Below are 27,111 nucleotides of genomic sequence, written 5' to 3' on the forward strand. Positions count from 1 at the left end.
GGGTCTTCCCTAGAAGCTGAGGAACTAGACTGGACTATAAGATGTTGGACTCTATGTTTAGTTTATGCTTGCAAAGAGGGAATTTCAACAGTACTTGATCAGTGGATATGCAACAAGGTGGAATATTCCACATGAGGGGAGGGCAGGGGGAAGGATGGGGTGATTCCCAGTTCCAACGAAATTGTATCACATAATACAATGTAATCAATGAATAAAAAAAAAAAAAAAGAAGCAGAACCAGGAATCCAGCCAGCACTTTGGTGTTGGATGTAGCTATCTTACATAGCAGCATTACTGTGTCCAATGCCCACTCCAAGCATAATAAATTTAGACTGTGCCTAAAAGGGCCAGTGTAGTGGTGTAACAGGCTGATCTTCTCCCTGTGGTGCCGGCATCCATATGGGCACCAGTTCACTTCCTGGCTGCCCCACTTATTATCCAGCCCCCTGTTAATGGCCTGGGAAAACAGAGTAGGATAGCCCAAGTCCTTAGGCTCTTGCACCTATGTGGGAGACTTGGAAGAAACTCCAGTCTCCTAGTTTGGGCTGGCCTACATCATGGTGTTGTGGCCATTTTGGGGAATGAGCCCATAGATAGATCTCTCTCTGCTTCTCCTTCTATCTGTACATCTGCTTTTCAAATAAAAATAAATAAATCTTAAAAAAGATAGACTGTACTTGGATGTGACTGACTCTACACCACAGGCCATCACTTCCCTCTTACGTGGAAGGCTTGAGGGACACAGCTCCATCACCCCTCACAGAGAAAATGGCCTCGAGAGAGGGGATCTAATGGCGTGCCTCTGTTTCCATTATTTTTGTCTTGATGTTTACCAGGGCTGTGTCAGGGAATTCCAAGCTTACCTTTAAGCAGTGACATGAATTTCCTTCAAAATTATTTAATTTGGTTTACCGAAGAGTTCGCCCTAGAGAAAAATGAGGTGTATAGAGAGAGATGCTGTGGGAGAGGTGGTGCCTAAATTGCTCTTCCAGGTTCTTACCTTTACCTATAGAAGCATTGTAAGTACAGACTGATGTGTGGTATATAGCATGGTAAAGTTTATTTAAAAGTGAGAATGTCTCTCTCCTAGACAAGTAGGCATAGTTCAGAAATACAGTGGGCCAGGGTAAGGAGGGAAATAGACAGAAATGGAGCCTTAGCACCGTGTCTTGTACTAGTCTCTGCAGAGCCAGCCCCTCCCGGTTGCCAGCCTCTTCGTGTGATTGGAAGAGGAATGGTACCTGCCCTAGGTCTCAGGTGAAGGGAGAAGCATCCTGGGAAATGGGCTAATTGACTGACAGGTAGGAGGATAGGATAAGATAGGGCAGGGGAGATGAGGCTTTGAAGCCGTGGGCTTAGTCTAGCCACCTGGCTTGTCCCACACCAGGGAGAGGATAAGGCAAAGCTAGGCAGCTTGGAAGACTGGCTTGCTATCTTGGAAAGCTCTGGGTCTCAAAGCGGTGGTCATTGGAGTCTCTATATGGCTGTTGTCAGACGCAAACTCCGACACATGAGGTCAGGGGCAGGGCCTCAGAATCTGCGTTTGTAAGAAACTCCTTCTATTGCCTCTTGGCCTTTTGGCTAAGAGCCCATGTAGCAAGTTCCTGGGGGATCTAGATGTCCTGGACTCTTGGGCTCCAGATTTGACCCACAGAGCTGCAGCATTACCAGGAAGGTTGCCGGTGGAGCCAGATGCCAGAGCTATCCCTGGACCTGCTGTCACTGGATCTGCAATCACGAGATGTCACAGGCTTGCTGGGCACACTCAAACTTGGAAACTGCTGGCTTTACTCACTACCAGGGAGGTTTCAGTGGGTAATGAGCCCTGGGGGAAGAGGTCACATTCCACCCTTTACCGAGAAGCAGGGTTCTCACGTCTTGGTTTCCAGCCTATGTTTGAAGAGTTCAGAGAAGGACGTTTCCAGGCCTGGGCGTGACCTCTCTTTAAGACCTGGGTTCTGCAAGGAGCTGCCCAGCTGTCTGGAGTGTGCAGCAGGTGCTGGTGGCTGGGATGTGCATGCAGAAGGGCCATTTATCTCTCTCAGCTCTGCTGCTCCCAAAGGATACCATTTACTTGATTGATGTGTTCTGGCTTAGCAGCTTGGGGTCAGGTGAGGCATTGTACAGCAGGCTGGTGCATGCAGCTTTAGAAAAGTTGCCAAGGGTCTAGAAAGCCTGGGAGACAGTGAGGTGAGGTTGGAAGGTGCTTGACGTTGGGTCCAGGCCATGGCTGCAGGGGCAAGAAATAGGAAGTGATCACGGTTCAAGGTCTCCGAGAATGAGGCTCCCTCTTCCAGCTGCTTTTCTGTGGTAGGACCTTGCACACCCAGGCAAAGGGAGAGCCAGTCCCCTGCCCCGGAGAGGGGCTGATCCTTAGAATCTATGCCTAATGAACAGCATATGAGGGAAATGACACCACCATTAAAACCTTTCTCTGCTATTGGAGCAGAGCACCCTGAGACTATGGGGCAAGTGGCTCGTTCTGCAGCACCACACTCTACAGCAAGTGTGGAGGCCCCTGTGCAAAGTCTCTGGCCTTCCAGTGAGGGGCTGAGAGCACACTTCCAGTAAGACTCCGCAGTAAGCATGTCTTGGGATCAGGGCTGGAGAAGAGTTGGCAGAACTCGGAGGTGGGTCCCTTCAGTCATCTGACAAATACTTGACACGTGGTGCATGTGTGTCAGACCCAGGCACAGTGCTGATAGAATAGTTCTGGTTCTTAAAATTAAGTAAATGGGAAGATTTTTGTGTATTATAAGTTTTTGTTTTGAGAGGCAAAGATAAAACCTCCAACCACCAACTTATACCCCAGATCCCTGCAGTAGCCATTGCTGAGCCAGGCTGAAGCCAGGAGCCAGACACTCAATCCAGATGTTCCTCATGGATAGCATGTGTCCATCCAGCTGCCCGAGCTGCCTCCTAGAAGCTGGAACTGGGAGTAAAGCTTGACTTAAACCCAGACACCAAACCCATTGAATGTAGGCATGCCCAGTGGCATCTTTGCCACTGCGTCAACCTCCTGCCTCGTTAGACATGCAACCTTACAGGTAGAGGAAGTTGCAGAGAGTAAAGAGGAAGAGAGACAGCTATAGAGACATGAAAGGTAAAGAGATGTGAGTTTTAGATCCCTTGGATACTCACTGATCAAGTCTGCAGCCGATCAAATTGAAAGGAATGTGACAGCTGTTGGATCCCCATGGTGTCTGAGCTCCCATGGTGGCCTGGCTCTGCTAGTGGCCTCTGAGGTCACAGTCCTGAGTGTCGTGTTCCAGTGTGTCTTCAGTGTAGCTGGAAATGCAGTTTGGTGATCGTGCAAGGTCCTGAGTCTCAGGTGGAAACCAAGGCTGTGGCATCTGATTCTGTAAGGGGTCGGGAGAACAAATTAAGGATGACACTCTCTATTTCCAAAAATGGAGGGTGTCCTGGGCTACCACAGTCGGTATCCTGTTGTGGGCAACCCGGGACCCTAGACAGTTTCCCAGAGGGCATGCTGGTTGGCCCCATTCTCACCCTGCCCTCTATCTGTGGCCTCCTTGTCTTGGTTCAAACCTTGAAATCAGCTCCCACATTACCCACTTCTTTATTCTGCAGGCATCTCTTTCCAGGGCAGGTGCCCTCCCATCTGCCCTTCCCTTCTCTGCTCTGCTCCAAGTCCCAGCCTCACCATTGCCAGAGCCTCCATTTGGAATTCCTATTCCTATTTCATTTTTCGCAGCCAAATCTCTGAGTGGCTCCAAGTCAAACTTCCCTAGCCTAAGACTCAAGAATCAAATATCCCTTTGGATCACTCCAACTATGTCTGGAGTTGAACCCAGTGCATTTGGGGAGGTTGCCTGGAGAGCTGGGAGGTGATGGCAGGCATCCAATAGAGCAAACTCCATCTCGCTGCATCCCCCAGCTTTTCTCCTGGCAGTGGTTGCTTCTGCTGCCCAGCCAACGAAAACACAGCACAAGCCATAGTTGTTGGAGGTTGTTAAGTGTGTACGGGAGTGGGAAGGGTTGAGGAAGAGGATTAAGGCTGTCATGTCATGTCTGCAGGCCCAGAATGTACCCAACCCCCTCTTTCCTCTTTGTATTCTTGCTGTGACCCAGCATGGGCACCGGGCCCTCAGGGCGGCCCTGTAGGAGGGAACAGTTCCCTTCCCCCAACCTCTCCCTCACCGCCAATGGAGGCGATTGCTGCTTTACTTGTGTTCAAGAGCATTTCATTCCAGAGACTGTGCTGCTGGAACATCCTGGCCCAGTCTGAGCTGCCACGCTGTACATCTGCTTCCGGCTTGCTTGGGAATCCCCAATTCCCAGTGCCTTTGAATGTCAGACTCACAGCTATTACCTGTTGTGCAGAATTCAGCCTTTCTGGTAGGCAGCCCCGGAAGATTCTATAGAGGCTCAGGAATTCTCCCAGTCTTTCCCAGGTTGGAGCTGGCTGAGCCAGTCAGCAGGGGCAGTCTACTTCCCTCTTTCCCTCACATGGATTCCCCCTTCCCCTCCCTGGGGTATGCAGATGTGGTCTCCTTGGGAACTGCCTGTGGCAGCAGAATGCTCAGCCTTCATGCACTCTTCTTTGTTTCCTTTCAGTTTTACAGAATTTTTGGATCCATTCCAGAGAGTCATCCAGCCGGAAGAGATCTGGCTCTATAAAAACCCTTTGGTGCAATCAGACAACATTCCTACCCGCCTCATGTTTGTAAGTACCACACGTTCCTGGCCGCTTTGACCCATCTCCCAAGTGTGAACCAAATGGGTGTTATGTTTGCTGAAGATAGAGGGCAGCTTGAAGGCTAGAGAAGCTGCTCCAACGAAAGTTCAGTCCCAGATCACGATGCCAGTTGGTCGTGTGAGAAGCAGTAACTGCCCACACTGTTGGAATAGAAGGGACTCGCTGGCCTGGGCTGTGCTGAGTTGTTTCCAAATATTGATGATCAAGAATGTCTGGAAGTCAGTAAGAACTTCCTATCTCCTCTCCTTTTAGGATGAACCTCACTTTATCCAACTACCTCTGCTAACCATCTTTCTAGTGTAAACTGATCCGTATCAAGTCGCCATTTAAAAGGCCACCCTGTGGCCCACCTCCTGGATATTCTTCTAGAACACACAGGCAAGCATCCATGTAGCTGCTGCATTTGTTGGGATTTGTTTTACCTCTTCCCTGTGCCACCACGCAACTGCAGCCTCTGCCCTTCAATTCTCTGGGAGCTCCTGAGAGAAAATCTCATCCCGGAGGGGAAGGCGCCATTGATGTGCGTGTTTTACAGATTCAGTATTGCACCAGACACAAGGGAACTTGCCCGAAGTCACACGACTGGTGAGCCAGATCCAAGCAGCTGGCTCTGGAGTTAGCTCTCAGCTAGGGCACTGCCCTGAGGGCTGCAAGCCCTCGGTGACGAAGATTATCACCTCACCTATCTGTAACAGGAAATATTTAGGTTGTTGCTTTTTAGGGACCAAGGACAGAATTTTTGATGGGTAAAAATTGTGGCTTGAAGAATTTATTCCCATTGCCCAGAGTTTTCATAGAGCAGTTTTTTTGTCAAAAGAAAAAAAAACAACAAAACTGGATTTCATGGATGAGATCTTGCTTGAAATGAATGGGAAGACGTTTTTGTGTACAGAGTCTCTGAAATGCCCACCGTACTACATACACATTACAGCATTGCTGTAGTTGCTTTTAAATACTTGCTTAGGTGCAGCAGAATAAGCTAGATTCAATCTCAGATTTATTGAAAAATGAGGATGGTTCTGAGCAGAGTGTTGCTAATACTCAAGTCTAAAGTCAGGCGTTTTCTGTTTCTGCTCTTGCTTCAATCTATAAATCCTTAAAAGGCAGGGAGCCATGTACGTTTAATGAGTTTATTCTGTGGCTTTAAGAAGGAAAGGCATCTATTTATCACGAATTCCCATTCCTTCATAAAGTTTTGCATTTCCTATGCTATAAAACACAGCATGGATGGAGCGTGATATGGGATATGGCGACAAATTTGTGGCTGTGTCCTAGATTTATGAACAATGGGTTGTTTTGAAGTCTAATCCAAACGCCACAAATATTCTGGCTACAGACACAAATAGGATGGAGCAATTTGCATGTTGGCATTGGCAGCAATGAAACAGAAGAGGAGTGATTCAGGGCTGGGCTCCTCCGAGAAGAGGGGTATTCAGGCACTTGCTCATTCATCCTCCAACCCCCTCATGGAAGAAGTTCAACCTTTTCTTTCTTTAATAGCAGTTGATGAATGTCACACATTTGATTGCAGGATTTAGTACTATTCCATGGTAACACAAGGAGAGCAATAGAGATATATACAATACCTGCAACACGAAGATGAGAAATACTCTGTCCTCACATAAATTAGATTTGTTTTCTTGGATTTTATTAAGCCTTTAATATCAAATATCATTTGTCTGCTTTGATCCTTAAAAACCTTCAGGCGGTTGTAGAAGAATTTTTAATACTGCACATGTTTTCACTATCAAAGAGAGCTTGATTTCTTTTGAAAGCTCAGATTTCATTAGTTAATACATAAACAATCCTGAGGTCTCTTTCGACTTATTATTAAAATACTTTAAAGGTGAAACTGAATTTTCTAATCCAACCTTTATTTAAAAGGCAGCCAATCCTTACCCAGATGTTTCTTTATTGGATAATTAGTAACTCTAGAGTCTCGTGTGTGTGTGTGTGTGTGTGTGTGTGTGTGTACGAACGTATGCTCCTGTGTGTGAACAGTCAATTGGAGAGGCAGAACAAGACAATACAAAGAATCATTGAGTCAAGGACTGCGTGGGTGGCATTGTCACCACCAGGGGCCGCCCTAACTGGCATTTCTGCCTGGGGCAGCATCCACTCAGGTGACCTTTGCTTAACAGTGGGCATGGCTTGACATGGTTTTGAGTAACCAGTATGTTAAAAAAAAAAAAATATTGCAAATTGCTGTTGATGTTATATTGGGACTCTTAATTGACTGTGATGATATTCTACCAGCTCTGATTTCGGACCAGAAATGGTCTCCCCAAGAAACTGTTCAACCCATCTGGACAACAAGTAGCTGGACTCCATGCTTAATATATGTTTGCAAGGAAAGAATCTTGATTGAATTTGAACTGTAATGCTGCATCAAGGTGGAGGAATCCACCAGGGGGGAGGGGAGGGGGAGGGGGAGGGGGATTCCCAAAGCCTATGAAACTGTCACATAATGCTAAATATTAATTAAAAAAAAAAAACAGTGGGCGTGGCTGATACTGCCTGGGTGCTGGAGCTTGTCCGCCTTCCTTTTCCAATGCCCTGAGTTCTGAGTTCTCAGCTTTTGTGTTATTTCCAAGCAGGCAACCACCTGTGGAATTCTGTTCCCTGATTCAAAAGAGGTCAGAGTTTCTTACTGGGTTGGTGGGGCTTGTCCGAGTATCTTGAGACACCTTGCTTGCTGGTGTAGAATAGTTCAACTGGTGTTGGGTACTGCGTCTTATTACATACTGGTGTAACCAACTGGTGTTGGGTGCTGCTGTCTGTAGTGGCCTCCTGCTGTGGCAAGGCCAGTCACAGGGGACATGGTGATGGGGCTGAAAATCAAACCTGTGGTATATCCTCAAAGGTTCTCAGGGAGGCTCAGGTGAGGTTCTAGGAAATTTCTTCTTCATCATGATTAGCAGCGGCAGCTTCAACAATAACCAAGGTGGCTTGAGTCCAGGGACTGTGCTGTCACTTTATAAAGAGTGGCCATAGTAGGGCCCGGCGGCGTGGCCTAGCAGCTAAAGTCCTTGCCTTGAAAGCCCCGGGATCCCATATGGGCGCCAGTTCTAATCCCGGCAGCTCCACTTCCCATCCGGCTCCCTGCTTGTGGCCTGGGAAGGCAGTCGAGGACGGCCCGGAGCACTGGGACCCTGCACCCGCGTGGGAGACCTGGAAGAGGTTCCAGGTTCCTGGCATCGGATTGGCGCAGCACCAGCCCATTGCGACTCACTTGGGGAGTGAATCATCGGACGGAAGATCTTCCTCTCTGTCTCTTCTCCTCCTCTCTGTATATCTGACTTTGTAATAAAAATAAATCTTCAAAAAAAAAAGAAAGAGTGGCCATAGTGACTTCTTCCTCCCAGAATCCTTTGAGGCTAGCCCCATAATTTCAGTGAAGAAAACAAACCTAGTTGTCCAGTGTCTTGTCCACAGCCACCAATGATGGAACCAGGCTTTGGGCACTGACTGCCAGAGTGCAGAACCCTGTCTGGTGCTTCCCTCTGCAGGGACTTGGGTGAGGTGGAGAGGTGGTGAGTTACATGGACATGAGCAGCTGTGTAAAGGCATGGGCTTGACAAAGCAAGGACCTTGCAGGCCCAGGAAATAGGAGCTTGCTTGGAGCATCTTGTGGGGTGAGAGGGCTAGAAGGAAGCAGAGGTAGAATGGGACCTGGAGTGTTTTAGGTTAGTTAGCACTTAACCCAACCCAGAGGTACAGGACACCTGCCGTGAGCCAAGCATGGGGTGTGTGTGAGGGCACAAAGCTGAGTGAGGCGGTGGCTGCCAGTCTATTGGAGCAGAGACAGGAACACACCTGGATGATTCAGTGTCGCTGGGACGTCTTTGAAGGACAGGAAAACCTCACAGAGTTGAAGGAATGTGAGGGTTTAACAGTTTCTTGACTTAAACCCACATGGAGCTGATAGTGTAGGCATTGTGGGTTAGTCATTGCTTGCATCCCATATTGGTGCCAATTCAAATTCTGGCTGCTCCACTTCACTGCTATTCCAGCTGCTTGTCAGTGTCCCTGGGAAGGCAGCAGCAGATGGCCCAAGTGCTTGGGCTCCTGCGCTCATGTGGAAGACCCTGCTGGAATGTATGGCTCCTGATGCATCCCTGGCCCAGCCCTAGTCATTGCAGCTGCTTGAGGAGTGAACCAGTAGAGGATTTCTCTCCTCTCTCATACAGATAAAAACAAATCTCAAAAAGAAATCTAGCTAAAACCTGTCCTTTGTCCTTGCCCATTTTTACTCCAAGCAGGCAGTGTCCGGGAGGTTTACCTTATAGAAGGTATTGCACGTGGGGACTTGGTAGTGGGGGTTCCTCATATGGGATAGAATGTTTCTGAGGAAGACAGCAGTGAAGTCAGTTTTGGGGAGGATGGGAGGAGAGGAGACGGCCGAGCTCCTGATAGGCAGCTTAATTGACAGACTCTTTGTGTAAATCCTCTTTCCTTTGCAAGGGAAAGCCGTTGTTTATCCCAACAGGCTCTTGCCAAGTGTCTGTATGTCCTGAAGCCGTCTTCACTGTTGCTTCATAGCATACCTTTCTGTCTGCTTCTAGAAGCAAAGACCCTTGCAGGCATTGTTGCCGCTGACTTGCAGGAACCCCAGGTGACAAGCTCTTCTCTAACATCCGGGCCTTAATCCCTTCTGGCTCCTAGGAGTCCCTGGCATCCTCACCTCCTTCCCCAGAAGTCTCTGGGGCAACACGGGGGTCACCCACCTTCTAAGTGCAGTGATGGCAGGGTTCGAAGGCGTTTTCCCTGGGGGTTCACAAGTGGATGCACGTGGGCTGGCCATGGTTGGAGACACTGGTCACTTAGGGAACGGAAACAGATGGCTGGAGCCTGGGCTACCTGGCTCCCTCTGTCTGGTCACAGGATGCAGTTCCCTGGTTTGGTGTAGTGTGGCTTGTGTGTCTGCCATCTATCCAGGGAAAGACTGCAAAAGGAGTTTGGAGCCATGTTGCTGGACTCTGCTGCTGGCCGCTGGGCGTGGGCTCTGGAGTGACTGCTTTGGCTCAGTGCTTCGGTGGCTTTGTCTATAGAAGGTGGGCTTTGATGGCATGACCCTCCCAGGGTGTGCAGGGTGCCTGGGTCCCTAGCACTTCACTCTATGTGTCATGCGTAAGCAGTCAGCGGCTGAGAGCGAGTCCCTTTCTACTGGCGAGACTTGGCTAGGAGCAGTGTACTAGAGGAGGAAGCGGTCACATTTTAGAGGTTAAACGCCTTTTTTCAGGGACCCAGAACTGGGGCCTGAACCCAGGTCCCCTTAATGTGAGTCCATTCCACGTATTTTGTCTGCAGCTCTGGGTTCCCAGCCTGGGGAATTAGGGCACAAAACAGACCATGCGCTGGGTCCTGCTTACCGACTTCAAGGTACTGTCTTTGCCTGGGTGCTATGTGGTGCCATCAGTACGTGAAGGAATGGCATGCTTGTACATCATCCCAGCCTTAATTTCCCTACCTGGAGAATGAAGCTGATGGGTAAGGGGGACTGCTGAGTTCATGACTCAGATCTAGGCATGTGGTAGCCCAGTCCTGGGGTTCTAGTGTTAGTCGCTGTGCCTTTGTGCGTTCGCTTCTCTCTCCAAACTTTGGGAGTGCTACCTTTTCCTTGGCGCTGCCATGATGCCTAACAGAGCAGCTAGAATAGATGGATCTGAAGAGAACCCCTGACACGCAGGAGCTTCATCCAGGATGGCTGGTGCCAACGTTTCTGTGATGTGTCTGCATGCCGGACATTGTCTCCTTGCCTGCCTCCTGCAGCTGGAAAAAAGAAAAAAAAGCATTTGACACACCGGGGACAGTGCTTCTCACCTGCCAAGGCGGGACTTGCTCCAACCTTGTGGTTGGGCATGCAGAGCCTCATTCTGGCAGCCTGGGGATCCTTCATTACTTTATCGCATATTAACGGTGGGAATTTCAGCAGGTGGGTTAACCTCTCTGTGCCTTAGTTTCCTGTCCAGTAAGTAAGGAGCCTACTGTGAGGACAGCATGAGCTACATGGTGTGAAGTGCCTCCAACAGAGTACAGCCTGTAGCAGGTGCTCCGTCCCTGCTGGCCACTGTTGTCCCTCTGTGTGTCCCTGTGGACACACTCAAGCCCAGAGAAGGCGAACTTGCAGCAATGTTTGACTAGTATTCCTTGTTTTCTCTCAAAACTGGTCTGTAAGCCTGGAACACACATCTTAGACTTGTTCTAAGATTTTTTGAACTTCCCTTTAGCCAGGAGAACATTGACAGACAGGGAATCTGTCCCTGGGGAAGTTTGGCCTACCCGTGATTGTCTGCCCTCTGCACACCTGCACAGAGGTGGCACTGAGCCCTTGGCACCCCTGTGTCTGCCGCCCTCTCCTCTGGTTCAGACAGCCAGGGGTGCTTCTCTGGGCCTTCGTCAAGGGTGATCAGCTGGGCACTGGCTCAGACTTTGCCCAGTTCACTTGGCTTGGCCCCGAGTTGCTTTGCTCCCTGTTAGGATGCTGTTTCCTAAGTGTTAGCTTCTGGGCTCACCGTTGGTTCTAACTCCCAGCTGAAAATATTTGCCTAGAAGGGGGTAGATGGTAAGAATAAGCACATCTCTGTTCTGATTAGAGCTCTGCCGCCCAAGGATATAGCAGGTATGTATATATCCAGGAAGAATGAAGGAGACCAGACCCCTAGTGGTGTCAGGGTGACAGAGAGAGACACCATACAGCCACACACAGTTACACACAGTCCCAGCACACACGTGGGCACAACAATCACACAGAAAGCACACTCAGATACACAACACACAGACAGGCATAGAGAAACATGGAACACACAGTCACACACAGCACACACAGACAGGCATGCAGAGACACACAGGAACACACAAGCATATAGCACACATAGTCACAGCACACACAAACATGCATACAGAGACATGGGAACACACAGCACACACAAGCAGGCATACAGAGATCTACACAGTTGCAGTTGTGCAGGTAGGCATCATAGTTGCTCACAGAGAACACCCTCAAACACAGACAGTGCACACAGTCACACAATCACACACAGTCAGGGGCACACACAGCACACAGTCTTTGCTGCTGCAGCCGTACTGAGGTGGGAACTAAACCACTTTGCCCTCAGAGCTTTCAGATGGGCAGCCTCCCCCGCGCCCCCAATCCCCTCTGCCAGGCTCAGAAGGCAGCTAATCACTGACTTTAGAAAAGATGCCAAATGCTTCTACCTAGGAAAGTTGTAAATTGGATTAAATTAAGTCTGGCTTCTTGGAGGTGATAGAGCAGGGATCCTGTTCGAACAAGCATTCTGAGGCAAGCAGGTGGAGCTAAGACACTCCCCTCTCCCCCGCCAAGGCACCAGATGGGAGTCCCTAGGTGACTCTGTTGACCACTGTCGCAGTCACTCTTGGACTTCGAGTTTTGCGTCTCCTGCCTGATATTTCATGTTTCCTGTTTGGTCAGTTCCATTCTGCTCTGGGATTTTCTTTGGCAGCTTTTAGGAGGCTCATCAGGAAAGTCTTCAGGAGGCACTTTGGTTATGGCATTTGGTCCTGGGGCCTGGAGGAGGCAGTCATGGAACCATCAGCAGATTTCAGGAGTGTATCCCCGGAGCTTAGGTCCTAGGACAAGCAGATGTGTCTTCTAGCTGGTCAGAAAACAACTCAGAGTGATTATACTCACAGTAGGGATGAGAAAGTTACAAGGAGCAGCCACCTCCCCAAAAGGCAGTGGGGGACTTTCTGTCCACTGGTGGTGGTTGGACATACACACACACACACACACACACACACACACACACACACACACACATCCCAAACAGTCACATCCACAGCTAATAGCTGCATACATATCCACAGCCATCTCCTAGAGCCTTATCCCCTGCCTTCTACTCCATTGCTTGTATGGGCCTGTAGACAAAAGTGGTCCAAACGTGAACCATTAAATAAAAAGGCTGTGGGTGGTTAGCCAAGCAGGAGGATTGATTTGCTGGTTACCATGGCACCTGCTGCTGTAGAGGCACGGAGATATAGGAGTATCCGGTAAGGGGGCAAGGGCAGAAGACACGGAATATTGATAACTTCACCTTTCCAAGTTCATGCCTTCAGCAAAGGGGCTTCTGGGCTTGCGTCCTTTGAGTCCTTTGTATAGATAGTGCCTCATCATTGGGTTTGTAATGAATGTCGGTTACCTCTGGGTGCCACCAGCTTAATTCAGTAATTGTGTTGAACATCTGTGTGGAGGAAAGGAAGAGGGGAGACTGATTTCTGCTTGGGTAAGAAGGGAATATTCAACAAAAGGGCAGTAAAATGAATAAATTAGCCCCAGGTCCCCCATGCTCTCAAGTTGTCAGAGAGATGAGAAGGGGAGGCCAATGGTTATCCAGCCCTTCCCTAGGACACTGATGGGAGTTACTGACTCTAATGAGTCATCATAGTTTGGGACTATTCTGTTGAAGGAGTCCCCATTTAAACGTGACTCCCAGCAATTGCCATTCAGTTATTACCTACAGTTTCTCACATGTCTGTAGCTGCCCCATATGAATATTAATCACCCTACTTTGTCTGAGATCAGGAGTTCAGTGAGGTCCTTCAGCTAGTGAGTTGAAATGAAGCTAACTGGAACTAATGACCAATCAACCCTCTGATAGCAAACTGATGTCCTCATAAGGGATTATTTGTGATCTCTTCCAGGCAATTTCATTCCTCACACCCTTGGCCGTTATTTGTGTGGTGAAAATTATCCGGCGGACAGACAAGACTGAAATTAAGGAAGCCTTCTTAGGTAGAGTACTCGCAGTTCCTTCTTCAGGGGATGGGGCTCAACTTAATTAAATTATGACATGTTAAAAAATCTCAGTTGCACCCAGCTCTTATGTGGGTCAAATGAAGCTTGGGAGAAACAAGATGCAAATGAACTGTAAGAGCGAATGTGTACTCAAGTAAGGGAGTAAGACTTTGCTGTCCATGATTCTGAACAACAGTTAAAGCACAGTGGACATCTGTGCTGTAGGCACAGGGACAGGGTGGCTGTCGGCAGTAAAGGCAACAGCGGCGGTCACTGCCCGGTGTCCAACCTCACATGCATGGCCACTGGGCTTCCATCATGAGCAATTCAGAAATAAACATTGCCTGAAGGCAAAAATGGGAAAAAGCAAGTATAAAACTGGAAACCAACCACATCACACATCTCCAGTTTGGGGGCAGGTAGGCGGTGAAGCAGTTGTTGCCAAGAGAAGCCAGCTGTGGTGATGCCCTTGTGAGAAACCCCACCCCCAGCAGAGTCATCTGTGTCTGTGACGAGGCACTGGCATTCCAGGGATCAATCAGATACTGAGTAGAGGTACTGGCTGTTTAGCAACTCAAACGAGCCTTGTTGCAGCAGGTTCTCGGTGTTTTGACCAGGGGGCACATTGAATTACATTGATTTTTTGTTTTGTTTTTGTTTGTCTTTTTTTTTACATGTTACATAACTAATCCAAGTCTTCATCCTCAGATTTCATTTTTGCAATTTGTATGTGAACTTACCAATCAGCAAGATAGTAAATCTGGGAAAAATGAGATCCCCCATTCAAAAGTGTGTTCCTTACTGGGGTTTGAGAAAATGAAAATGTAGCCAGATAAAGTGTTTGGGAAAGAGAATTGTATGAGGGCTAAATCTAGGGATTGGGAGGCCGGCAAGGAGCTTCTTGCCTTCAAATATTTATTTATTTTTATTGGAAAGTCAGATATATAGAGAGCAGAAGAGACAAAAAAGAAAGATGTTCCATCCATTGATTCACTCCTCAAGTGGCCGCAATGGCCAGAGCTGTGCCAATCTGAAGCCAGGAGCCAGGAGCTTTCTCCGGGTCTCCCACACGAGTGCAAAGTCCCAAGGCTTTGGGACATCCTCCACTGCTTTCCCAGGCCATAAGCAGGGAGCTGGATGAGAAACAGGGCTGCCAGGATTAGAACCGGTGCCATATGGGATCCTAGCACATGTAGGCTACTGCGCTGGGCCCAATTTCTTGCCTTCAAAGCCACACAGAGAACATTTCCAAAAATAACCCAGTTTTACTTAGGCTCTGTTTAGTTGGACAGAATCTCTCTCAAATTAGTTCAGACAAATTAGGAGTTAGTACAGGGTTAGCACAAGCAGTATCATAGACATCCAGGAATGTTAGGGAAATGTGGAGAGACACCACATGGGGTAAGAGGGCTGGCCAGCAAGAGATGACCCCCAGGCCTGGCCTAAGACCATCTTGGTCTCTAAGATGCCTCCCTCCTCTCCCAGCCCAGCCCTGCTGCATGGACTGGGTTTCTACTACCCACCCTTTGCTCTGCATGAGGTTTGGGCTTACACTGGTGGCTGCTTCTACACCAGTGTCCGTGCCAGACACCAGGCCCAAACTTGGTCCAAACTTCCTAGATTGAGACTCTGACTTAGCTCATGCCTGCACTTGAGACACCAGGTCCAGACTGTCTGGTTGCAGACGCCTCTCTGAGGTTAGATGTGTGCCCGAAGCTGCCCATCTGTGGTTTAGAGAGCTAATCACACAAGTTCCATCTTCTTAGCTGAAGTGAAGTTGGTTTTTATAAGGGCATAGATACCCTTCCGCAGGAGACGCAAGCAGCCAGCAGTGTTTAGGCAGATAGCATGGTGGTTCCTAACAGCCTGCGGGGCGGGAGGGGGAGGGGATCCTTGCTGTTGGCCTGGGAATCCCTTTGTTTTACTTTTATTCAGTAGCTGTCCTGGCACGGAGTCCCACGACAAATGGCTGTGGGTAAGAACTGTCTTTCATGGTTATGGTTGCAATTTACTGCTGGCTTCTGGAGTCAGCCTGTCATGATGGCAGTAAGTAGCTCACAGCTACCTTCTCCAGACCTTTCTCTTCTCAGCTAAATCTCCCTGAGGGTGACATTTCAGCGTGGAACACCACACCTTGCCTCTTCTGTATTAACCAAGAAGGTAGAGTTATTGGATGTTCTGTTTGCCTAAATAAATGAGAGTCTGTCCTGTAAAAATGATGAAGAGCCTCCCATTGTGCACAGACTTTTTTTTAAAGCACTGCTTTTAGGGAACCTTTGGAGTAGTGGGTGTGGGAGGGTGTTATCAGAAAGCAAGGACAGAACACGAGGTACACATTTTTCGATCCTGTGTGAATCCCAACACGTTCTCAGTGGGTAGATTGATTTCTCAGCCCATCCCGCCCCTCCCCTTTTAACTCAGGTGTCTTCAGTAGACTTTAACCTTGGCTCCCAAACTTGAATCCTGAGTATTTCCTTGGCCTGTATGTGTATGGTGTCCATGTCTGCGCAGCTGGTGCTGCGTTAGCGAAGTCTGCCCCATGCAGCCTGAGGACTTGAGGACTCCAGGCTGCAGGGCGTCCAGGTCTGCACGGTTGGGAGCCCCGGACAGAGAGGCCAAGGGATGTATTTGCCCCACCGATAGGAGTGGTGACGCAAGCCCTCAGAGCCTCGGGAATGCTTGTAACCAAGAGTATGTACAAGCCCGTACCTGCGACATGCTGCTGTGGATGTTTCTATCAGCAGTGTAGTATGTCTTGCTGAGTCTTCTTTCAAACCCAAGTGCTTGGGATGCTATAACAACAGCCTATAGGAGCCAGACTTTGGGTCCTTGTTCTTCAGCAAGACTTCCCTGCTTGTCTGTTCCTTTGCGTCTCCAGTCTTAGCACAGCTTTCTCTCTGGTGTCAGCAAGAGGCCTATGCTTTGGTTCTGGCATGCCTTCCACAGCAAACACCCTCACTCTGGTTTCCCTGCCATTCTGTGTCTCTCTGAAGCACATGGTGTTGATTGCTACATAACATCCACACTCGCAAAGCTACTTCAAAGTCTTTAAGGAACTCTGTGTGCTGTACTAAGCCCAGCAGGCTCAGGAGCTGGAGGTATGTTCTGGGTTGATATAGCTGTTGGTGGAGTTCACCAAGATTTAAGAGGGCCATGGGAGCACAGCTAGTAAAATTCACATCTGGGGAGCTTTTCTGTGCTCAGCCTCAGCTCAGAAATGGATAGGAATAGCCTCAGTAAAGATCTGCGAGGCCAAGTCCAACAGGGTAAAGACCACAGTCATCTCCTCCTGTTCTAGGGATAAAAATGCAGCCATGATGGTGCAGAGAGTGAGCCCTCCTGCCTGCACTTCCCCTTAGCACCTCACTGAGCTCTTGAGCATGGAGGGAAGCTGCCACTTGGAGGAAGGAGGGGTCTGTGTGTGCAGAATGCCAGGCTTCTCTGTGCCAGCTCCCAATATGTGCCTCCCCAGTGGCCTGGTTAGTGCTTCGGGGGCCATCATGTGCTGGCTCCTGCTGTGTGCACTGGCTGTGGAGCCCTTTGCTGCTGGGGGCTTCCCGTTCCGCATGTGGGAGATGTGTTTCCTGGTGGCATGTGTATGTGGAGATATCCCTCCAGTCTTCGCTCCCTCTGATAACTTGTTTTTTTTTTTGTTTTGTTTTAATTATTTATTATTTAACTTCAGTAATTACATTGTATTATGTGACACAGTTACATAGATACTTGGGTTCTCCCCACCCCTCCCCAAACCCTCCCACCATGGTGGATTCCTCCACCTTGTTGCATAACCACAGCTCAAGTTCAGTTGAGATTTCCCCATTGCAAGCGTATACCAAACATAGAGTCCAGCATCTTATTGTCCCGTCAAGTTCAACGGCTTCTTAGGTATACCCTCTCTGTTAAAAGCAGGTAGGTTTTATCCCATCTCTGGCCCTGTGCCCTTGGTTACCACTTGGTCATATTGGAATATTGTCTGCTTGTAAAGCAACACATTTTTCTCTCTTCATGGCTATGCATTGCTCTAAGCAGCTGCTTCCCAAAAATGCCCCCACCATGCCAAATCCCTACACAGATCTCGGCTGCTATTGAATAGTTAATATTTGCCAAAGGGAAACAGTCACTCACATGCTTTATTATTCAACAGAGCAACAGAATGCAACTTCAGTAGGTTTTTATTGCTTTTACGCAAGGCATTTGACCTTCCATCACATTGATGGTGATAACTGTGCTTTTTGTGCTCTCTTAAAAAGCCACAGGAGAGAGATGCAAAAAAATTTTTTTAGGGAAAGCTCTGTGACTCATGTCACCTACACCTTTTGAGTGATCTCCATTTGATCCAGAAAATTCTTTCCAAGCTGCTTAGAGAGGAGGACCATGTGCTGCCATATACTTTAACATAACACATGCCAGAAGTTATTTCTGTTTTAGATGCTAAATGCAGCACCTGGGCAAGCTTATCTGGGTAAACCTCGAAGCTGAAAGAGGCTCCTGGCCTCTCCACTGTCTTTGGTGGCAAATGGACAGTTGTCAGTTGGTGATGAGTCAGCAGTAAGGGTGGTGATCTCTGAGAAGGTTGCCAGGGGAAATAAAACAAGTTGTTTCTTGCTCCCAGCAGAAGAAATTCTATGTTGTGCAGTATTAAATCTATTCATATCAAGCCAGAAGATGATGTATGAGCTTCTCCATCATGTTGAAAATCTTAGTCCAGGAGGAGGGATAAATTTCAGGTCATAGGGGCATAGAATTTTACGAGTCACTCTGCCAGGTCTGTCCTAGCGGTGCATTTCTACAGCAACCCAAGTTTTCCTCTGCCTTTATACTCCTGGTTTGTATCTCTCTGGTCCTCAATTACATAGCCTCATGATATAACAGTGACGGTAGTGATCTTGATTTGAGAGCTGGCTGGTTATTTTTCTGTCTGTTGTTTTGTTTTGTAGCGGTGTCCTTGGCTCTTGCTTTGAATGGAGTCTGCACAAACACTATTAAATTAATAGTGGGAAGGTAAGTTCCTCGAAGAAGTAAGTGGTGACTAAATCACACAAGGTCATCTGCATAGGAGCCTTGGCCAGGGGACACTGGAGGGGATGGATCTGAGCTTTTCTGTTTTCCCCTTAAATAATTGTCCTTCTAGGCTATTCGCTTTTTCACATAGATCTTGTCTTAAATTCTGAACTCTTTGTTTTAGCAGGAGGTCAAACATGAAGAATCTGAGTCATCTTCAAAAAAGTTTATGGGAAAAATGTTTTATAAAAACTATGCACATATTTCAAATTTTTAAACAGCCGAATAAGTTTCTCCTTTACTTCTGTTTTCCATAAACTGTTTGAAGTTCATTCATACTTTCTTGTGGACCTATGTCTACCTCTCACATCTCTGGGTCCTTCCTCTGCGGGTACCCAGGGATTTCACAGACACCTGCTCACTTGCTAGTGAGAGCGTCTAGGGAATCAGTGAAATTACAGAAATTAAATATTTATTGTTCTCTTTGCACTGAGGCATTGGGCTGACATGCAAGCTTTGGCCTCTGGCACATTTGTCTGAGGTCCACTGGGAAACGTATTCTGTTCTCCATTTCTCCTTCTCCCTTGGCTGTTCTGGAATAGAACCAATCTCTGTAGAAATTGGCAGTCCCAAGACCTTAATTCAAGACTTGACTGGGACCCTGATTAGCTGTTGACTGTGGATGAGTTAGACCCTCTCCAAGAAACTCAGCGTTTATCATCTAATTGGTGCATGATGATGGCCTGGCACCAAGAGGGTAGAAGATGGGTAAAAATTAGGTAGTGCCTGAGCTGGTGCTACCCTGTTCTTCCAACTCAATGTGCTTAAAACACTGAGCTTCAGGTCTCACCCCTCTGAGGTTCTGATTTGGCAGGTGGATACCCACACTTGCAGAAATACTGGCTGAGTAGGGGAGAGGCAGTGCACTCACAGCTTTGAGAGTTTATTGAGGTCCCACCTGGATTGCAGAGTGGGTAGTGTTGGGGATGTCTGTGAACTATGCCTGGGAACACACAGAGAAAGGGCTATGGCATTAGCATGGACTAGACCAGGACAGGCATTCAGCAACATTAGTTGTAGGATCTGTGAGGTGACAACCACACATCAGTGGGCAAGTGAATCATCACTTGTGTCAGTAGACGTCATGTGGAGAAGTGTGTAGGTGCAAGGACCCAACCACTGGGTGTCTGAGCTTGTCTTTGCCACTCACTGTTGTGCATGACCTTGGGGAGGAGTGTAGTCTTCCTGAGCCTTCCTTCCAACCCTGGCAAAGTGAGATAAGTCAGCTGTATGTCAGGTGACTCTTTGGAGACTCATCTGGTACAGGAAGTACTGTAGCCCAGTAAGAACTCGATCCATGGGTGTTGTGTTGCTACAGAAGGCTCAACCTCCCAGACACCCAGCTTTCCCCAGGGACCTCCCTGCCTAGATCAGGAAAGCCACCTGAGTGCCTTTGTTGTCTGCACTCTGGGGTTCCCAGAGAGCCGCAGCGAGACTTGCTTTTGGATGCAGGCCACTCAACGCAGAGAGTACAGTGACATGAGGGAGCTGGAATCTTGGATTGTGGAAGCAGGCTCTGCGTTGGTGGAGCTGTAGATTGTTGCAGGGACTGTTGGTCCCATGGGAGCCTCCTGTAAGTCATGGGGTCAGTCCTCAGGACCTCACCTTTGGGCAGACATTGACATAGACCTTTATAGTTGTGGAAATGAGACTGTGAGATGCTCAGAGTCACGAAACTGGGAAGTGGCAAATGGGAGCTCCCGCTCAGAATTTTCTGCCCCGAGGCCTGAGCCTTTCCCAGGGTTGATGGCAAAAGGGGGCTTGAAGAAGGAGCTGGGGTCATCTGGGAGGAGACTGGGGGCAGCTGGGGGCTTGCTCGCGATGGCAGCGTTTTATATTGAAAATGTCCCTGGTGTCTTTTGTAGACCTCGCCCCGATTTCTTTTACCGCTGCTTTCCAGATGGAGTGATGAATTCAGAAATGCACTGCACGGGTGACCCCGACCTGGTGTCCGAGGGCCGCAAAAGCTTCCCCAGCATCCACTCCTCCTGTGAGTTTGTGGTGGGGATCGCTGTTCCTTCCCCAGATGGTGTGTTCTCAGCACTGCTGGTGTGGGAGTGTTAAGTAGAATGGTTAAGTTAGAAACAAGACACTCTACACAAGGTAATCACACATGAAGGTTCTAGCATTTACAAAGTACTGTGTATGTCACTTGCGTGAGCTCGCTTGTGGGGCACGTGTGACCCTTCACTCCTGGGTGGGATGTTTTGGGAAACTAACATGCAAGGAAATGATCACCTTCCCTAGGATCTTAGGTGTTCAGGTCAGTGTTCGTTTTATGTCTTTAGTGAAGGAGTGTGTGTGCTTAAAAAAAAATACAAAACATGTGTACACATATGTATGGATGCCCATTCATATATATGTACATGTGTACCCCAGCATGGAGTCTGACTATAGATATGCGAGCTAGGACCAGCCCAGCAGGGGAGACTGGCTAACGGGAGGCAGGAGTGCTGTAGTTAGTAGAGAGGACACAGGTCTTCAAATTGGGATCCATGCTGGTTCTTCCACTTGCAGCTCCCTGACCTTGCTTCTCTGCACTTGTGTTCCTGCTCTGAACATGGCAGCAAGAATTTCTCCACCGTCTGTTGGGGTGAGGACTAGGATAGTGGGAGTGGCCCCTAATGTTTCTGGAACACCTGCTGTGCCCCAGTGCATCATACCTCACCTTGTTTAATGCACTCAGCAAGCAGAAGGCACCTAGAGTTGTGAATTGAACTCTCAGCAACACTCCATGTTGTTAGTTATAACCAAAGCAGGAGTGTTCATCCTGGTTCTTATTTTCCTGCTTGCCATCAGTGCTTATGGAATCATACAGGGGCCAAGCACTGGGCCAGCTGTTGGGGACACAGTGATGACATGGCTCCCACCCTGATGAGTCTACACAGAATAGCAGACCGTGCATTTAAGTGGGGGATGCTTGGAGTAGTTGGAAAAATACTGTCTCCATGTGACTCATTGGGTGGGACAGAACAGGCTCTTGCCATCATGGGAAGCCCCCGGTTCCCCAGGGGTCTAATTATTGTTTACCTTTGGCAAGCGTGCTTAGTCTTTTCTGAACACCTAAGACTCATCCACATGGCGGCCACATCAAGAAATAACTGTGGTGGCTCTTGGACATTTTTTCCCAGAGCTATTGAACACAATCTCCTGGGATGCCAAGTGCTGTAAATGACTAAGCATCCACCAGTGTAACTCCTGCTGGGTCAGGTTGTTCTTGTGTTATACACAGGACTTCTGGCAATACTGAGGCTCCACAGGCTTCATAAACTTGATTGCTCCCCTCTGACAAGATAGTGTCATGGGATATTCAATGCTTAAATGCAGTGAAGTGTTTGTGGTCCATGTTTATTTAAATAAATAATGAGTTTTCTCCTCTGGTTTGTTGGAAACTATCATGGGTTAAAAGGGGCTCCCTCCAAAACCTCATCTTTGGAAAAATATTGGTGTGATCTTATTTAGAAGAATAATTTTAGTACTGAAAATTTGTTGATTACTTTCAGGTGTCTCATCTCACACACACACACACACACACACACACACACACACACACACAGAGTGTATGTGAAGGTAGGAAGTAGATGTGTGGACCTGGCTCTACTAATGATTCCTCTAGGTGTGTTTTTATTTTAAAAAATGCTGTTTTACATGTTGAGGAAGAAAGCAGAACCTTTGAAGATGTCATTAAGTTTAGAGTCTGAAGATGAAATTGTGACCTTCACCCCATAAGAGAAGGGCAGAGAGAGGTTTGAGACACAGATTCAAGGACCAAGGCCAAGAGGAGATGGAGACAGAGATTGGAGTGTTCCAGACTGTAAACCCCAGGCATACCGGGAGCCAGCAGAAGGGGAAAAGGCATGAGAGGGACTGTCCCCAGAGCAGGGCAGCCCAGCCAACACCTTGCGTTTGGACTCCTGGTGTCTAGTTCTGTGAGAATATGAAGGCTGTGATTTTCAGCCAGCTGACATGCGCTGCTTGGGTGCAGTGGGGCTGCAGACAATTCACTGTGTGGTCAGAGTGCTGCTTTGTCAGAGTTGTGGGGAGAGCTATGTCTGTTTTCTGCTCACAGCACACACTAAGGCGGCTGAGCAAGGGGCCTGCACGGCCAGGACTTCAGGCATCATGTCCATGTGCAGTTGCTTCCTCACCACGTTTGTGTTTTCTCTGGGAAATCAACAGTGTGGGAGGAATTGTAGGTGCAAGCTGGGGGGCCTTCTGTTTGTCATTTGCTTGTTGTTGGAGATGCCCCTGCAGATGCTATTTGAAGGTACCTGGAAGGTTCCTTCTCTGGGGTCAGGTCCTATCTGCTCTCCATCTGCATCCTTGTAGGTCTTCTGTTTTGTTTGCTTAGGACATATTCTCCAAAAGATTTAGGATTGAGCTTTAAGGGGCTTTGAATCCTAAAAGCACCAAGGGAAACTCTCTGGAAAAAATCTTCTTCTGGATTTTTGAATGATTGATCTAGGACTGTAGCCCAATTTAATATCTGCAGGTGCGTCTGAGCTCGGAAAGATGATTCCTCTCCTGTAAGCACCTCAGGCTGGCAGGCTGTGGGACCTCGGAGACCAGCAGCCAGCTTCCTCTGCAATGTGGTCTTAGATTCACACTCTCCCTTCCAATGACCCAACAGCCTTGTTCAGCAGGGCTGCCTGTCCAGCTGAGCCGAGTTTCCTAACAGAGGCTGCCTGTGTTAGGTCAGATGCACCTTTCCAAGCAACTGATGTGTACTGCTTTTTTTTTTTTAACCCAGATTTTTACCCAGCCTCCAAGCTCTGACAGTGTCTGCTCGCGTGTGTGCCTTCTTTTAAATCTGTCTTTCCCCGTTTAGGGCAGGGCAGTGATTACCTTGAAGGGAGCTGTGTGTCTTCCTTGAACACCATCAGTGCTGTTTTCCGAATTCCGTAGTCAGTGTGACTCTGCTCGTTAGAGAAGATGACTTCCTTGGAATCCCATTTTGATTAAAGAAAATTCTTAAAAATCATCCATCTCGTAGATTAGCCTGGGAGGGGGCATTCGGGACCTAGGGCTCCCTAGGTGAAGTCCACAGGGTGTTTACTGTTTGCAGATAATTGGTGACTGAGATGCACTCTGTGCCCATGTCATCCTGGAGAACAGCTGGCTTGCTCCAAATTTCAGAACATTCGTTCCTCTTCGAAACAAAGGATCTTGTTTTTCAGCCACTGCAAGCATTCAAGTAGCAGATGCCTGAAGTGCTCAGGTGGCAGACTCACATCCCTGTGCTGTGCAAGGCAGCCCAGCTCACTCTGGACTGAAAAGCAGAGGTCAGGGGTCCAAAGAGCATGAGACTGCCTCCAAGCCTAAAAGAATCTCGGAGTTTAGAACATCACAAAACCTTGTACCTCCCACCCAAGAGCTTCACGTGCAGGTATTTGGAAAAGAGAACTTTCACTGCCTTCTCTGTGTTGGAATGGCTAGTGATTAAACTTCCAGGAAGGAGATAGGTTTAAGAGATAAATTAGCACAGGTTTTTAATGCCAAGCCAAGATATCAAGAAACCTTCGCTTCCTTCTTCTCTCTGTGACTGTGCCTTTAAAATAAGCAAGAATATATTTTTTAAGTGTTGCTAAAACCAGACCAGTGCACTCAGATTGTGGGCATGGCTGTTTCATTTTTCAAAACCTCTGTGACGAAACACAGGGCGTTTCTTGTGAGGCACATTCTTTGACAGAGGTCTGAAGGTCTGGCTGACCAACAAAGACTCAACAAACTCTTCTTGAACAAACTTCTTGTGGATACTTGGGTGAGGGGGACAAGGATAGCCACACATGGCCATGATTTTCTTGAGCATTTTAATTTTCTGATTGTTCAGCCATGTCTGCTGCTTGTTTTCTCCAAGCCTAGAACTTCAGGTGGATAAACTTCCTTTTTTAGGAGTTGGGGAGGACATGCTCATAGGTTTCGCAGAATAGGGAAGGAATGTAGAAAGTTCAGCTTCTTTCTGTAGGGACTTTCTACTCAGTTCCCCATTCCGGAGCTGCAGCTCACCCTGCCTTTCGCAGCATGCGTTGCGTCTTGCTTTCAAGCTTTGCAGGGCTGTGTATGGTGAGTGGGTGGATTGTCACCAGGCTGACCCTGCGTAGGCAGGTGGACGGGTCTGCCTTCCACTCTGCACAGCAGTTTCCACTTTGCCTTCTGCTTCCCATCTTCAGAGAGACTGTGGAAGAATCCAGGTACTTCTAGGTGCAGTTTGTGTTCTAGTTTGTGCAGTCGTAATTCTCCAGGGAAATAGAACCAGTGGAGTGTGTACTTGAATCTCTGAATATCCACTCACCTACCTACCCATCCATCCGTCCATCCACCCACCCACCCACCCATCCATCCATCCATCTATGTAGATTCATTTTAAAAAACTGATTCCTGAGATTGTTGGGGCTGGCAAGTCTGAAGTCTGTACGGTAGACCAGCAAGCTGGAAATAGTGGAGATTTCTTGTTTGGGAAATCAGAGTCTTCTCTTTAAGAGATTTTTAAAATTTTATTTGAAAGGCAGATTTACAGAGAGAAGGAGAGACATCTTCCATCCACTGGTTCACTTCCCAGATGGCTGCAAAAGCCAGAGCTGAGCTAAACTTAAGCGGGTTCCAGGAATTTCTTCCAGGTCTCCACATGGATGCAGCGGCCCAGGGACTTGAACCATCCTCTGCTGATTTCCCAACCCATAAGCAGGAAGCTGGATTGGAAGTGGAACAGCCAGGACTTGAACCAGTGCCCAAATGGGATGCTGCTATAGGTGGAAGCTATGCTATGACACTAGCCTGAAATCTGAGTTTTCTTTCTTCAGGCTTTTTTTTTTTTTTTTTTTTTTTTTTTTGGTGAGACTCAATGCACTCACATAATGGAGGATGGTTTGCTAACTTAAAGCCAACTGGTCATTGATGTTAATCAGTTCTAAAGATACTATTACAGCATCATCTGGACTGAACCTGACCAAGCAACTGATCACTCCAGTGTGACCAAGTTGACACAAACTGTCATTCTGTTGTTGCCCTCTGTGTAATTTTGCAGTTAGAGATATTATAATGTTTGGATTCCTCCACCGTTAGGGACCATATGTTGCTAAATTCTTGTTCAGTCTCCATGCTCATTTAAAAATTTTTTTTTATGTATTTGGAGGAAATAGTTACAGGGAGAGAGGGAAGGGAGAGGCACACTGACTGACTGCTGTTGGCTTGCTTCCAGAAAGCCTCCTTGACCAGGGCTGAGCCTGAAACATGCTCCGAGTCTCCCATGTGGGTGGTGGGGGTCCCAGCACTTGGGCCATCCTCCACTGCTTTCCCAGGTGCATTAACAGAGAGCCAGATTGAAGTAAAGCAACTGGAGCTTGAACTGGTGCTCATATGGGATGCTGGCATCAATGGGCAGCAGCTTAACCCACTGTGCCATAATGCTGGCCCCTTCATTTTATTTTTGATGACAGTACTCTTGAGAGTGGAGCAAAGGTCTTTGTGGAGTGGGAATTTGCTTTTGCTGAAGGAATCTAGGTTTTAATCATGAATTCAGAAGTTATCACAAAATACCATCCATGCTGGAGTGTACTCTATCAAGCACAAATGCTCAGTGTTATAGAGTAGCTGGTTTCTTGGAGTGGCAGGGCTGATTTTTCATGCAAGGAAAGAAAAATCAGGAAAGCAGAGGAAATTGCAAGATTCATTTGTTTTGCATCATTGAATAAAAGCCATTTCTATCAAAGGGTTTTTCTGGTAGATGGGGAGTTTGAAAAATACCACTTTTCTTCTTTTAAAAATGGTGTAAGACAGTATTAGCTGCTGAGGTCATTGATGCATCCAGGAGAAATTTGGTTTTAATGTATCTGAGGTCAGTTTAATTTCTGTGGTTTTTCTTGTAAGTTAGAAGTGAACGTTTTTAGGTTCAGGCTCACGTCCAGGGATATCAGCAAACAAGAGCACCTCCCGCCCACTTCCCCTGCTCCCTCTTCTCAGGCGTCTGAAACTGTGCAAGGGGTTCTGAGGAGTGATTGCACTCACTGTGGAGTCTTTCTATCCAAGTGCTGACTCCCTGGAGTACTGGAAGGCTGGCTTTAGACAGGGAATGCAAGGGAGCAGGTTCCCTCTGCAGGCCACCCATGGAGCCTTTGCCTATGGCTTTTCCTCATTCCCAGCAGGCACTGTTGGTGCTTTAGATCTGTTGTTGACTTGCAAATGCACTTGAAAGTGAAAGCTCCCAGGTGCACTTTCACGTCAAGGGGCGTCAAGAAGCTTGGCCAGCAGCCCACCTAACTCGGTTCCAAATGATTTAATGCCAGTTTCCATCCCCTGTTGGATGACATCATGCCAGCTGAGGATGCAGGAGGTAGGACAGTAGTGCTCCTTGGGATGGGTCTGCCTCCCCTCAGCGGCCCCAGGAGACATTTAGCTGTGTTGGGAAACTGTGTGTGTGACGGAGAGAGAAAGGGAGAGCTAGTTAGCTTATGGGATGCTGCTGGCAGGCCACATGGAAGCTGGGGAGGCTGCCTGGCCCCCTCTATCACCCAGGACAGTCCCACCACACAGACTTGTCTGCTTGCAGGGTCAGTAG

General features: G+C 48.0%; 1 protein-coding gene across 8 annotated transcripts in view; it reads left to right on the top strand.

Moving 5' to 3' along the window:
- PLPP4 (phospholipid phosphatase 4) overlaps positions 1–27,111 on the top strand; it is a 543,342-nt gene that overhangs the window by 320,430 nt on the left and 195,801 nt on the right. For 4 of the 8 annotated variants that reach the window (XM_058671852.1, XM_058671853.1, XM_004579773.3 and 1 more), the window contains 4 exons: positions 4,579–4,687; positions 13,403–13,493; positions 18,434–18,497; positions 20,423–20,547. In XM_058671852.1, the coding sequence (XP_058527835.1) occupies positions 4,682–4,687; positions 13,403–13,493; positions 18,434–18,497; positions 20,423–20,547 (286 nt within the window). In that variant the 5' untranslated portion in view covers positions 4,579–4,681. Of the gene's footprint in view, positions 1–4,578; positions 4,688–7,224; positions 7,357–13,402; positions 13,494–18,433; positions 18,498–20,422; positions 20,548–27,111 lie in introns of those variants that run through there. The other 4 variants (XM_058671856.1, XM_058671854.1, XM_058671857.1 and 1 more) reach the window with 4 other exon arrangements.

This window comes from Ochotona princeps, chromosome 13 (assembly GCF_030435755.1).
Source record: "Ochotona princeps isolate mOchPri1 chromosome 13, mOchPri1.hap1, whole genome shotgun sequence".
Taxonomy (NCBI): domain Eukaryota; kingdom Metazoa; phylum Chordata; class Mammalia; order Lagomorpha; family Ochotonidae; genus Ochotona; species Ochotona princeps.